Genomic DNA, 12801 nt, shown 5'->3' on the forward strand with positions numbered 1-12801 from the left:
TTAAGTCTATAACTTTTTGTTGATTATCAGTTAATTTTGAAATGTGAAACTTACAAAGATATAAACCAGTTTAATATTAGATTTTTGATTATCAGAAAAAGGGTTGAGGAAATACAGTTCTTCTGTATGAGTTAATGCTATACAAATACTGCAGAGATCAATCATGTCAAATTAATCCTAATTTCATGACCCTAAAAGTTCATGGATCTCTTAGTAGAAAAAAATAATTTTTCTAAACTTGCAATCTATATTATTTATGTTAAGAAAGATTAATCAAATCATTCTGTAACTATTGAATTTTGACCCTTATAAATAATTGTCCAATGAGATTAAAAAAAATCAGCCTAGTGCAATTCAATTACTTGAGGTTTCCAGAATTTATCCCCTGTCCACAGGGCAAGCCATACTACATATTAATTTTGGGGAATTAAAGACTTTTCATGACTGTTATTAACACAAGATGATTGGATGACTTTAGAAAATGCTATAAGTCACTAACAGTGTGAATCTTTGCTTTAAGAGAGTGCAACCCATGTAAAACAAAACTTATTAGACTCAACTTATTAGACTCCTGGCTTGTGATACATGCTGTCTTCTCTATTCCCAGTTAAAGACCTGTGACAGAGTCTGTACTTATCTAATTTAATTTTATTGTTTATTAATGTATACAAAACATTTCTATTGATGAGTTATTCATTTTTTAAAAACTTATTTCATTCTTAATTTAGCCTGCCTTAAAAACATATCAGCACCAAAAACAACCTGAATATATATACCAGAAGAACAGAGAAAAATTGTTAGCAGCTGGAGTATTAAAGCCTACAACTTCAGCAGAGAAAAGAAAATGGCCTGGTACAGTGGAAGCAATTTCATCAGAACTCCAAGAAGAACTGAAAGAAAGACAGGTATTGTCTGTCCTTACAGATTGTGAATGCATACTTTTATTTAAATATTTTAATCTTCCCTTCAAATAAAATACAGGTAATCCTCGACTTACAACCTCGATTGAGCTCAAAATTTCTGTTGCTAAACAAGACATTCATTTGTTAAATGAATTTTGCTGCATTTTATGACCTTTCTTATTAAGTGAATCATGGCAGTTGTTAATTTAGTAGCACGGCTGTTAAATGAATCTGGTTTCCCCATTGACTTTGCTTGTCAGTAAGTCGCATCTGATTCCAGGACACGGCAATCATCATAAATACAAGTCAGTTGCCAAGTTGTCTGAATTTTGATCACATGACCATGGGAATTCTGTAATGAATGTAAGTGTGAAAAATTGTCAAAAATCACATTTTTCAGTACTGTTGTAACATCGAACTAAGTGGACTGTTGTAAGTGAAGGACTGTCTGTATGTTCAAGGCACTTACAATTTATTACTCCAAATAATAAAGTAAAATAAAAAATAAAATAAATAAAAATACAATAATTTTAAGGTATTCTTGCATGTTGGAGTTAATGAAATAGCTGTATTGAAACATGCATGGTTCACCTTTTCCAGCATGCTTTAAAAACATCATCAGATATCTTAAAAATCAGACCACTTTCCAGTTACTTAAATTTGAAAAAATACATAAAAGGAGATTTCACTTCGCTTATTAATGTAAGAAAGTGTACATGGCCAGTTGTAATTCTTCATTATTTGAAGCTGCTTTTAAACTTGCCATAAATGGTTCTCATCTGGTGAAGGAGGTTCATTCTAAACTTATTATGCTCATGTATACCCTTGTTGTATAGTTTTAATATAAAATGGCAATACAGTTTTATTGTTCTATTGCTAATTACCTTCTATATAAAATAATTTTTAAAAGAAAAGTTGAATGGAAAGTTTTTGAAGTTTAAATACAAAAATAAAGAGGACAATACTGCCATGTTGCACTTCTGCTGTGGGAGCTGCACTAACTAACTACTGATTTGGTTCTGAGTTTAATTCAAGGTACTTGTCACTACCTACAAAACCAGGCAAGCTTCTTATCTTGAGGGCCATCTTTCTTCAACAGCTTCTGCCCATTATACCCAAACAGCTAAGTAGTACTTGTTAATGATCCTCATCTATCAGAAAGTATGGCAGGAGAGGGAGCTCTGCAATACGCATTCTCTATATAGTAGCGGTTCTTTTCCTCTGGAAGGGCTTGCCTGCTGAGGTAAAGATGGTCCCCGTCCTCAGAGCCTTCTGCAGCTGGATGAAAATACGACTTTTCCAGAAGGCATTTAGGTTTTAATTGTACAAGAAGTGCCATATTCAATTAATTCAATGTATTATTTACTGTTTAACATGGATTAAACTGAAGCGTAATTGGGTTACCATTTTAATTACTATAGCAACTTGCATTACATTTATTCTGTAAGCAATTTAGAGATTTCTGGTGGTAAATAAATGTTATCAGTAAAAAGGCATTAAATAAACAAACCCCTGAGAATTCTTGTACAGGATGCTATTCTGTCATGAGCATTGAAGTAATGTGCAGGTGTTGGGCCAATTAAATTGTGAATGTGGAATGTGGAGGAAGACAACTGATGCTTTGCTTCAGGAATCCAAGTAGATTTATCTGGCCCACTTACTTGATTGCAACAAAGAGCTCAGAAACACTGCAGCTTTCAGATAATAAAATTTCTCATTAAATCTGAAATGGATACCTGAATATGGTTTCTTCAAAACACTTTCAATCCAGGCTTACTTGACTGAAACATAATTTAGTTTCCAGACTATAGAGGAAAGTAGAACTTCTTGTTAATTTAACTTAGGAAGGGAAAGCTTCCAAACTTTTATAAGCCATTCTGGAGGAAGAGTGATAAACCATGATATTGATTTTGTTTGAAAAAAAATATTAGGGAAGCAGTTATAAATATTATTGTTATGCAGTAAATTAGTGATTTTATACTCCTAAGAATTTATAAGAATATGCTTGGTTTTCAAAAAACCCAGGAAATCAATAGTATTTTTTTTAAAAAAATGAGTTATATATAAGTTCCTTTCCTTTATCATCACAGATGCTGAGTGCTATGGTACGAATTCCAACTCCTCCTAAGCAACCACGTAGTATATTAAAGACAAGTGCTTGCAAACCAGGTGCGACTCCAACTTTACGTACATTTAGTGGACCGGAAGAAGTAATTAAAGCTAATGTTACAGAGCCTCTACAGATTATAAGAATAATATGTGAAAACAAAAACCTTGGATTTCTGTACATGACTCCTGCAGTGCCTAAATCATCAATTGAGTATGACACATATAACCTGAAGTGAGTTACCTTTAAATGTTGAAGCAATTGTATGTTAAAAAACAATAATTTTATGTTTAACATGAATTCCAGATTTACCACTTATAATTCCAATCTCTGTTCTACTGATAGTTAATATATTTACTGAAACAAATACCTTAATATAGTTATATCTAATTTTTATATTTTTCTTATATGTATATGTTTTAACATAAATGTGGTGCTAAAATTTGAAAACTTGTATCTTTTTCCTTAGAAAGGGAAACTGAAATGAAATTATCAATTAAGGAACACGGTTAAACTTTGATTTAAAAAGGCAATCATATAATGTATACATCTCAAAAGAAGACAGCTATGTAATTAGGGCATGTCAAATTTTTCAACTTTCACTTTCCAAACATTAGGAGTGCTTAAAAGTTTTGATATGCCTTGTGGGTTGTAAAGATATTTTGGTTACTTTAATATAATTTAGATATGCATGGTAAGTAACTACATAAATATGATAACTTTTTAACATTTTGTTTGTTTCATGAATGTATATGGGATGTTTTTCAAACAGTTGTTGTAACATAGAAGAACAGTATTATTATATGCCAAATATATGTTTTGCCATGTAGTTTCGTCAGATCATTTACATAACAACTATCAGCATATACTAGGTTCTGCCTCAGTTTCCCTTCCCAATAAGTATCTTCCCAATAACCAACTGAGTCAGAAGATCATGTAAAAGCAGTTTATTAGAGTACTCTGATAAAGTGTGGTCCCTCTATGAAAAGGAGCCCCATGTTTCACTCCTTTTTATAGTTAACACAACAAAGTCCAAGAGGAAAGTTGATTGGACAGGATAAAAGTAGCCTTCCCTTTGCATAGGAAATCAGTTACATGTAGTCAAACATGTTACATATTTGCATCCCAGAATATCACATGTTCATTAAAAGGAGGTCTGACATCAGGAGGGATGTAATTGTGTTTGGAGTTCACAAAAGAGATAAACCAGACCCCAATTTGTAGTAACAAACTTTTTTTTATTTGGAGCTAGTCTCTAGCTTGTTTTTCAGTTTAGGAATGAACATCATTTTAAAAGAGAGAAAATAAATCAGATTAAAATACAAAGCACCTATGTTAGTTAACAAATAACAAAACCATAGTCATTTGCCCCTCACTAATCTAGCAAGGAAAGAACACAAATTGCTGTCATATTATTGCTTTTAGGAAATTGGGACAGCAGTTTGATGCGGGGTCGAGCTTTATGCAAATATGAAGTGTGGTACAAAAATTGAGCAGGGACATTTGAGTACTAATGCATTTATAAACCCTGATTTATGCCTTTCATGTGAACAACTGAACTGAACTTTCATGTAAACTTTTCATGTGAAAAGTTTGGGTGGGTGGGAAATACATTTGCTTTAGTGAAATACATTTGCTTTAGGAAATACATTTGCTTTTTTTTTTTTTGCAATGCAAAATACATTTGCATTAAAGGTAGAACCGGTGCCATTCTGAATCACTTCACTCCATCCTGGATAAATAAAGATTTGCTTCACATCATAATAGCTTGTCGTGGATCTAAATCTGATGGGATGAGGCTGCATCTAATAATTAAAAAACAATGTAATGTGTTCAGTTGTCCAGGATATGTCAAAAAACGTCCTGCCATGATAAAAAAAGTTATATTGATTGCTACGCTTCCTGCTTGAAAATTAATAGATTGGTAGCAAAAGCATGATAGGGAATGATACAAAAATAGCAGATATTATTCCATCTGGTTCTGTTTCCTACAGGTACAGAATAGGCATATATAGATAATCCATCATTGCTTATGACAATGTCTTGACAATCAATTCATTCTATTAAACAAGATGTTTTTTTTTATTTTTAGAATTGTAAGCTATGACTGCATTAACAAAAATGACTACTACACTATTAGTCCACAAGCAGTTATTCATACATATAACGGAGAAGTTGAATACCTGGAACTTGAACGTTGGGAGCAAGAATATGTCTATCATAGGGCACTTGTCAAAATCACTATCTTTGCTATATTTCGCAAATGGAAGTCATTTAATGTATGGAGAAAGAACGTCCGCTGCAAAAAGATCAATTCATGTCGCCGAGCTTTACAGAAGAACTTATTCATTGTTAATGCTGTATGTATCGTGTTTTATTACTGAAATAATACATGTAAAAGACACTGAAACAGGGGTGTCAAACTCGCGTCGTCATGGCAGCTTCACGTGATGTATTGCAACTTTTCTCCCCCTTTGCTAAACCGGGTGTGGGCGTGGCCAGCACATGATGCATGCAGCCTCTGGGCCGCGAGTTTGACATCCTTGATCTAAATCATTGTATTGTTTTGAAGATGTCACTCTTTAATATCAAAATGATTTACAATGTAATATAGGTTTCCTTGTGTGAAATATATTGATATTAACATAGCTGTAGTTCCATAGCTCTAAATTAGTGCTGCTAGAGTTTAGTTAGTATGGAAAGTCAATAAAGCTCATAATCTAAAAAAATTCAGAGATTGAAATATTTTACAAACAGAAAAATAGTTGAACTATCAGAAATGCCTGTTATTGCAAAAGTGAAGTTTTTCACTTATTATCTTCTCTCCCAATAATCCCTTGATCTGTTCCTATGCTCTTCAGAAAGATCCACTCATGCACACAGAGCAGTTTTTAAGGAATGCTATAACGAAACACACACAATACTACTTCCTCCTCCTATTTTTCCCTCATCACCCTGTGAAGTGAATTGGGCTGAGAAGATTGGCCCAAAGTCACTCAGCCAGCTTTCACATCTAAGACAGAAGTAGAACTCACAGTCTCTTGGTTTCTAACCTGGTGCTTTAACCATTAGACCAAACTGGCTGATGATGATAATCTTGTTTTTCTACCTGGAGAATATTTTTAATCATTAGAAACTATAGCCCCTCCTTCCTTTCCTTAGTAAATACAATACTAGGAGCACTTTTTTCTTTGGATGGAATTTGGAAATCAATTATTTTGAAAAATTGGAAAGCTGCTTTGTTCATTTGCTTTTTAAAAACCAACAACAAAATATTGTTTCTTGCTGACTTTATATACTTGATAATGCATGATCACAAATACTTTGCATAGCTCTGTGTAGTCAATATTTTTAATATACGGGAACCAAGAGACACTAATATCCAGGAGCCATTTTCCAGGAGCTATCAACTATGCACATCTGTATTTCAATTTTGACAACTTATATATAAACATGCCAAGACCCCTTTATTCCATCATGATATGGGGAAAAAACTGGGAGACCCAGAGAAAATAGAAAGAACAGATGTAACCATGCGATTTCCAATTTGTCTCAAGTATAATGTAAATATGAAAGCCAATCAATTTCCTTTTGTTGTACTATTCAGAAAATATACACAATACTTTCTAATAGTCCTTTCTGTCTTATTGATTTGTTCTGTTTTGCAGTGTTTGAGACCAGCAATTCTAAACATCCAAGAAATGTGTTATCGAATTGGTGACATGGTACTTTGTCAAATTGAAAAGGGCTATATATATACATTAATAGAGTTCAAAGGTACTCAGTTCAGTCAGCTAAAAGATGTGAGTTTCATGTTTCAGTTGTTCAAGAATTCATATAAATATTTTAACTGAAATTTAATCATTATTCACCTGTAATTTCATTAACATTTTAGGTGGCATCTCGTTTGTCAGAATTCAGAGAATTAGCTAAAGAAGTGGTTAGAGGTGCATGTCGAACTGCACTACTTGAAACCGGTTTCACTCCTGATGATTATTTTTATAGTATTGAGAATACAGGTACAAAGCTACCAAATTAACAATAAATAATAGTATGTTTATTTTAAATGCCAGATGAGTATCTCTGTATTTCTTTTATCTCAAATAAATGGGGTTAGAAAGTTCTTTGAATTTTCAAATAATTGTATTTTCTTGCAACATTTGAACTTCGGGAATTTCAGTTTTTAGTGGTTAAGATATCTGACTAAAAACTGGGAGATTGTGAGTTCTAGTTGTACCTTGGGTACAAAATCAAATGGGTGACTTTGGGCTAGACACTTTCGCTGAGCTCTTGGAAGGAGATAATGGCAAATCACTTCTGAAAAACCTTGTCAAAAAAAAACCTCAGAGAAGTGGATCTAATCAATAGAAAATAAAAATAAGACAGAATCAAGATATGATGTTATGTACTGTGAAAAGAAAGGGCAAGTTACCCACCATTACAATCTCAATATGCAACAGGGAGAAGGTAGTGTAAATTTGTGTGTGTTTGTGGGGGGGAGTACAGCCTGACTCAATCCACATTTTGATCTATATCATTCCCAATCATTTGAGTAGCCCCTGTAAAATTTCACAGGGACCAGTATAATCCTCCCATTCTAAGTCAGACGGCTTAGAAGAGGCAATTAAAAAAAAATTAGCCAGCTATATATGGATAGATTGTTTTTTTTACTGTAAATGTACTGTTTAGTTTTGTGCCTGGAATAATTACAGCAATTTGCACCTGTATTTTTCCTCAGAACAGGCAACAAAAAAAGAAGTTGCGGTAGGAGTCGTTCCTCGTGTTGAGAAAGACATGTACAGTGAACAACCTGAAAGAATGACATACACAGAACAGGCCAATAAAAGGGCTCAGTGTGGAAGGCTAACATGGTAAGTAATAGCGTTTCTATGGGTGTCATGTCATAATATATTTGTCTCAATTTAGAACTGGTAAGATGTAAAATAGCAAAAGTGCTTTTTGCAAAAAGTTGTGATAATTTAGTCTAGCTTCACCTATTTTGTGAAAAAACAAACAAACAAACATCTGATTATGGGTTAACATGCTATATGACCTGAGTAATTGACATCAAATCAGAGACCTTAAATCCTATTTTGTAAATGTTGCAAAAATTTCTTTCAACAGTCCTTCCATCAAACAAAGCTAATCCTTAATATTAATGGTGAAAATATAAATATGAAAATTATAGCCCATTCCTTCCTTGTTATATTTATATATTTATTTGCATATATCATATCTCTGTGTTATTCATTATATGAAAGTGTAATCAATACATTGGGCAATATGAAACAAAAACCAGTACTCTGGAAACATTTTTAATGATAGTTAAAGCAATATTAAGTTATTGCTTTAACTTAGGCAATGTTATTTATTGCTTGCTACCCTTTGTTTGAATTTTGTTGCTGGTTTTTGTTTGTTGAAATTATATAGTGTAATATTGTTTTACTGAATTGGTGGTACCTGGCTCAATAGCAATAGTAACAGCAAGAGGAATCTTGGAATCCTAGTGGACAATCACTTAAATATGAGCCAGGAGTGTGCTGCAGTTGCCAAAAAAGCCAATGCATTCTTAGACTGCATTAACAGAGGGACAGAATCAAGATCAAGTTAAGTGTTAGTACTGCTTTATAGTGCTTTAGTAAGATCACACTTGGAATATTGCATCCAGTTTTGATCACCATGACGTAAAAAATATTTTGAGACTGGAAAGTGGAATGACTTGTTTTCAGAACGACACCTCCAGAACACTGGAGATTTTAAAGAAGAGATTGGACAGCAATTTGTCTAAATGGCGTAGGGTTTCCTCCTGAGCAGGAGGTTGGAAGACTTCCAAGGTCCCTTCCAACTCTGTTATTATATGATTTTCAAAGCCATTTTGATTTTTTTCCTTTGAAGGGCGAAATAAATAGGATAAAGATTTCTCACATAAGTCATACATTTTGATCATAAAGAATTTTTTATTTATATATCACACTGAAACATTACACATATGCATTTATTATTTATTAATCAAATTTATATGGCCACCTACCCCCCAGTACAACTCTAAGGAGCAAACAGAAATAAAAACATAATAGTTAGCCATCAATTAAAAGGAATACCAAGTTGAAGCCTCCATAAAAATCACATTTTCAATATAGTAAACACACCATTCCAGAATTACAGTAACATCCTGGCCCCAGAATGTGGAGGAAAAGCCAGGTCTTTTTAGCCTTTCAGAAATCCAGCAGCAGCAGCAGGGCCATCCATATCCCTGCAAGAGCAGGCTGTTAAACAAGGCAGTTACCATGACACATGGTATGCTTCCTCAGGTCCCCTAGATGGTATTACTCCATGAGGAGACTTGGAAAATGTTCCCTCTATCAGATCAGAAGGGCTGGGGACAAAATCAAAGGGGACAGGCATTTCTATAAGTAATCTGATGACTAGATTGGAAAATGGACACTTGCGGAGGGTTATTATAAGCTATAATAACAATTATAAACTATATTTGTAGAATTTTGCAAGCTGGATTGTGCTTTATTTCTCCTCTTCCTTATATCCTAGTCAATCAGGGAAGTACATGGCTGTGTCTCTTCTGAATCCTATCTTGTATTATAGCAATAGTAATAGCATTTAGACTTATATACTGGTTCATTGTGGTTTACAGCCCTCTCTAAGCCAGAGGTACCCAACCGGTGGGCCATGGCCCACTACTGGGCCGTGGTCTATTTGCAACTGGGCCACATGAGTGGTGGGCTGGGTGCATGCACAGCCCAACTCCTGCAAGCAGCAGGTACCGGCACTCACAGCCCCACTAGTGCGAGTGATGAGCACACGGGCCTACCACTCACACAAATGAAGCTATGCGTGCATGCATGCACGCACCTGCACCTCACACAAAACCATCCCCTCTTCTCCTGACCCCCCTTCCTGTGCCTGGCTGCCAACCAGGAAAGATTGGGGAATGCTGCTCTAAGCAGTTTACAGAGTCAGCATATTGCTTCCAGAAATCTGGTCCTCATTATACCAGCCTCGGAGCTGGTGAGAATCAAACTTCTGGCAGTCGGCAGAATTAGCCTGCAATAGTGCATTTTAACCCATTGCACCATTCCGCTACTGTGGGGAATATTTTAGCCCTCTTTGCATATATGGTAGTTCTTACCTATTTCTCTGAAGGATTTCTTGATTTCCTGAGCCATTTCCATGTAAAGCTTTAAAGATGACAACCAGCACCTTGACTTGTACCACTTCAGCCTAGTAACAGCGGTGTTACATGGACGCGCTGTAGTACACCAATATTAAATATGCCATTGTATTCTGGATCAGTGGATGTTTCTGAATGTTTTTCAAGGGCAGCCCAAACTAGGGCTCATTGCAATACCTGAATTGGAAGATGACTAAGATTTAAGTGATTGTAACCAGTCCTTCCTGATCTGGAACAGACCAACTGATGCACAAAATATAGTTAAATGATAGTTTTCCTTGAGCAAGAACTGCAACCCAAGAGCACCCCCAAATTGCACTCTAAAACTGCCTGGGAGAGTGTTACATCATATTGTTAAGCATGTGAATTTGTTTTGTTGTGTGACATCTAATATTTAGGGAAGCCATTCTTGCTTAAATTTAGTCTCTAATTTATTTTGTTACTGTATATTGTTAATTTTGCCATTGCTGTTAATTCTCCAGGTTTAGTTTCCCATAAATTGCTTTATTCTCCAGATTTAGTTTACCCCAGGATACCCCAGGATACCCAGTGTTTACCCCAGGATACCCCAGTGTTCAGCCCAGACAGTATATTCTTAATAATTTTTGCATGATCTCCCTCTCTACTTCCCCCCTCTCTTATACACACATACACATACACATACACACACACACACACACACACAAAGTTTCATTAAAGCTCGTGAGATTGTCTGTGCTAAGACAATAGTCTGTTTTTCATTGTTGATCTGTTTGTTTCTTCCCAGCTTTATTCGTCTTGCTGATTATCTTATAGTAAATACTATGCACGTCTTGGCAGTTAAATCTGTTGCTACTCTCTTGCATTACCTTACTGAGAAGTTGAAGAAAACACCACTTGCAGACATTATCCAAACATGGAATACAGATTTAGAAGCACCTGAAGTTGTGGAAAAGAAGGTAATATTCACCAAAGTGAGATGTTCAAGCTGTTTAGAATGACTTGATCAAGAATTTAAGAAAACTTACTGTTTAAGGCAGAATTATTGTTTTCTATTGATCAATATCAGTCATTTTGTTTTGATCTCATATATTGTTCCTGACTTCATATCCTGTGAAAATGTGTTTCTGGAATCCATTTTATCAATGGAAATTAATGAAACGCACCTATACAGTATGTTTTATAATTGGAAAATACTTCAAAGAATTCTGTGTAAATGCTTATAACATAAGAAATGATATTTTTAGTGCTGAGTAATATCCAAAAAAGTCTCTACAAATCCTAACTAATAAATAATGTTCACTTTCAGAAACTGGATAGGTCTAATTAAAAATATCAGTTTTAAACAAAAATGTGATAACATTATTTTAAGACATGAGTATCAAAATTAAGGATTCCGGTAAAAGGATGCATTTTAAAAAGAATGAATATAATATAATATGACAGAAGAGAAAGGAACTAAAACAGCTGAAGTTTCCTCATAATCATAATTAAAACAAAGAAATCACATGATCAAAGAAAAGAAAGACTCTCACCAACATTCCGAAACATTCTGAAACATGCAGTTGCACTGGGCCTGTGAACATTGTCTGGCTATTCTATCTGAACCATGACTTGGAAATTATTTACGTTCTAACAAACAGGGAACTTTCTAGGCTAGAGGGCTTTAGAGTTTGAATTCATTGTCTAATTTTTAAAAAGACTTAATTCATTCTTTCTTTTTTTACTCTAGGGAACTTCTTCAGTAATTGCAGAGGAAGAGGAGACATCCATTCCAATGTTTCTTGTTGAGCTAATTTTAGAGATCCATGCATTGCTGTTTGAACCAACTGTAGAAGAGTTCCAGGTTAATGTTCATTTAGTTTTGAAAAGATTTCCTTTTTTAAAAGAAATGTAATCATGGGGCACAGAGTAGTTGAAACATTATCTTTATAGTTATGAGTCAGATGTAATTCTCGACTGGAATAGATTTAGGCTGGAAAGTGCCGCTGGAAATAATTTTTGATCAACTGAATAATAACTTAGCTTTGAGTCTGACCAGAATATTTGAGAAGAATAGTCATCCTTAAACAATACAATATGAACGAAGACAACCTGTTATTTCTTAATGAGTTGAACTGCTATTAGTGTAGGAAAAACAATGAAACTAGCAGTGTTAATTCCTAGTCTACTAATTAGTTTGCTAGTTAACTGCTGCATAAAAGACACTATTTGAAGGCATTTTGGCAATGACAAAGATGCTGTAAAAATTAGGAAGGGAAGAAAAGTAGGTAGCCAGCAACAGAAAAAAGTCCAAGTTTGTAATCCAGGGGTGACTGTGTTTAAAATAAAAAAACTTCTGGGTAGCCTTGCCACTTGTCCACTGACACAGAATAGCCATGGCATTTAATTAAGTATTTATTAATATCACTATCAGTGACTCTATGCAAAGGTGACTCTACTTTTGATATTTCTATCTTTCTGTGGCTTTAGTATTACCTATGAATTTTGGAGATTTATTTCAATTTTAGGTGGCATTCAGATTTTATGTATTATTAAGGTTACTGTAATTTAATGCACAAATTAGTAACATCAGTCCTTGTATTCTTTTTTAAGAAGTGAAAACATTTAAAATAGGGAACGCTAGA

The 12801-nt window shown here is 34.3% G+C and overlaps 1 protein-coding gene across 1 annotated transcript in view; it reads left to right on the forward strand.

The window, feature by feature from the left end:
* The window catches only part of DNAH6 (dynein axonemal heavy chain 6), a 174093-nt gene that overhangs the window by 1801 nt on the left and 159491 nt on the right, over positions 1–12801 (forward strand). The window contains exons 3-10 of the mRNA XM_026712631.2: positions 729–905; positions 2993–3243; positions 5102–5369; positions 6678–6812; positions 6905–7028; positions 7748–7880; positions 10962–11133; positions 11907–12020. Coding sequence (XP_026568416.2) covers positions 729–905; positions 2993–3243; positions 5102–5369; positions 6678–6812; positions 6905–7028; positions 7748–7880; positions 10962–11133; positions 11907–12020 — 1374 coding nt within the window. The remainder of the gene's footprint in view (positions 1–728; positions 906–2992; positions 3244–5101; positions 5370–6677; positions 6813–6904; positions 7029–7747; positions 7881–10961; positions 11134–11906; positions 12021–12801) is intronic.

The sequence above is a fragment of the Pseudonaja textilis genome, chromosome 2, assembly GCF_049901715.1.
Source record: "Pseudonaja textilis isolate UNSWEBS1 chromosome 2, rPseTex1.2, whole genome shotgun sequence".
NCBI classification, from domain to species: domain Eukaryota; kingdom Metazoa; phylum Chordata; class Lepidosauria; order Squamata; family Elapidae; genus Pseudonaja; species Pseudonaja textilis.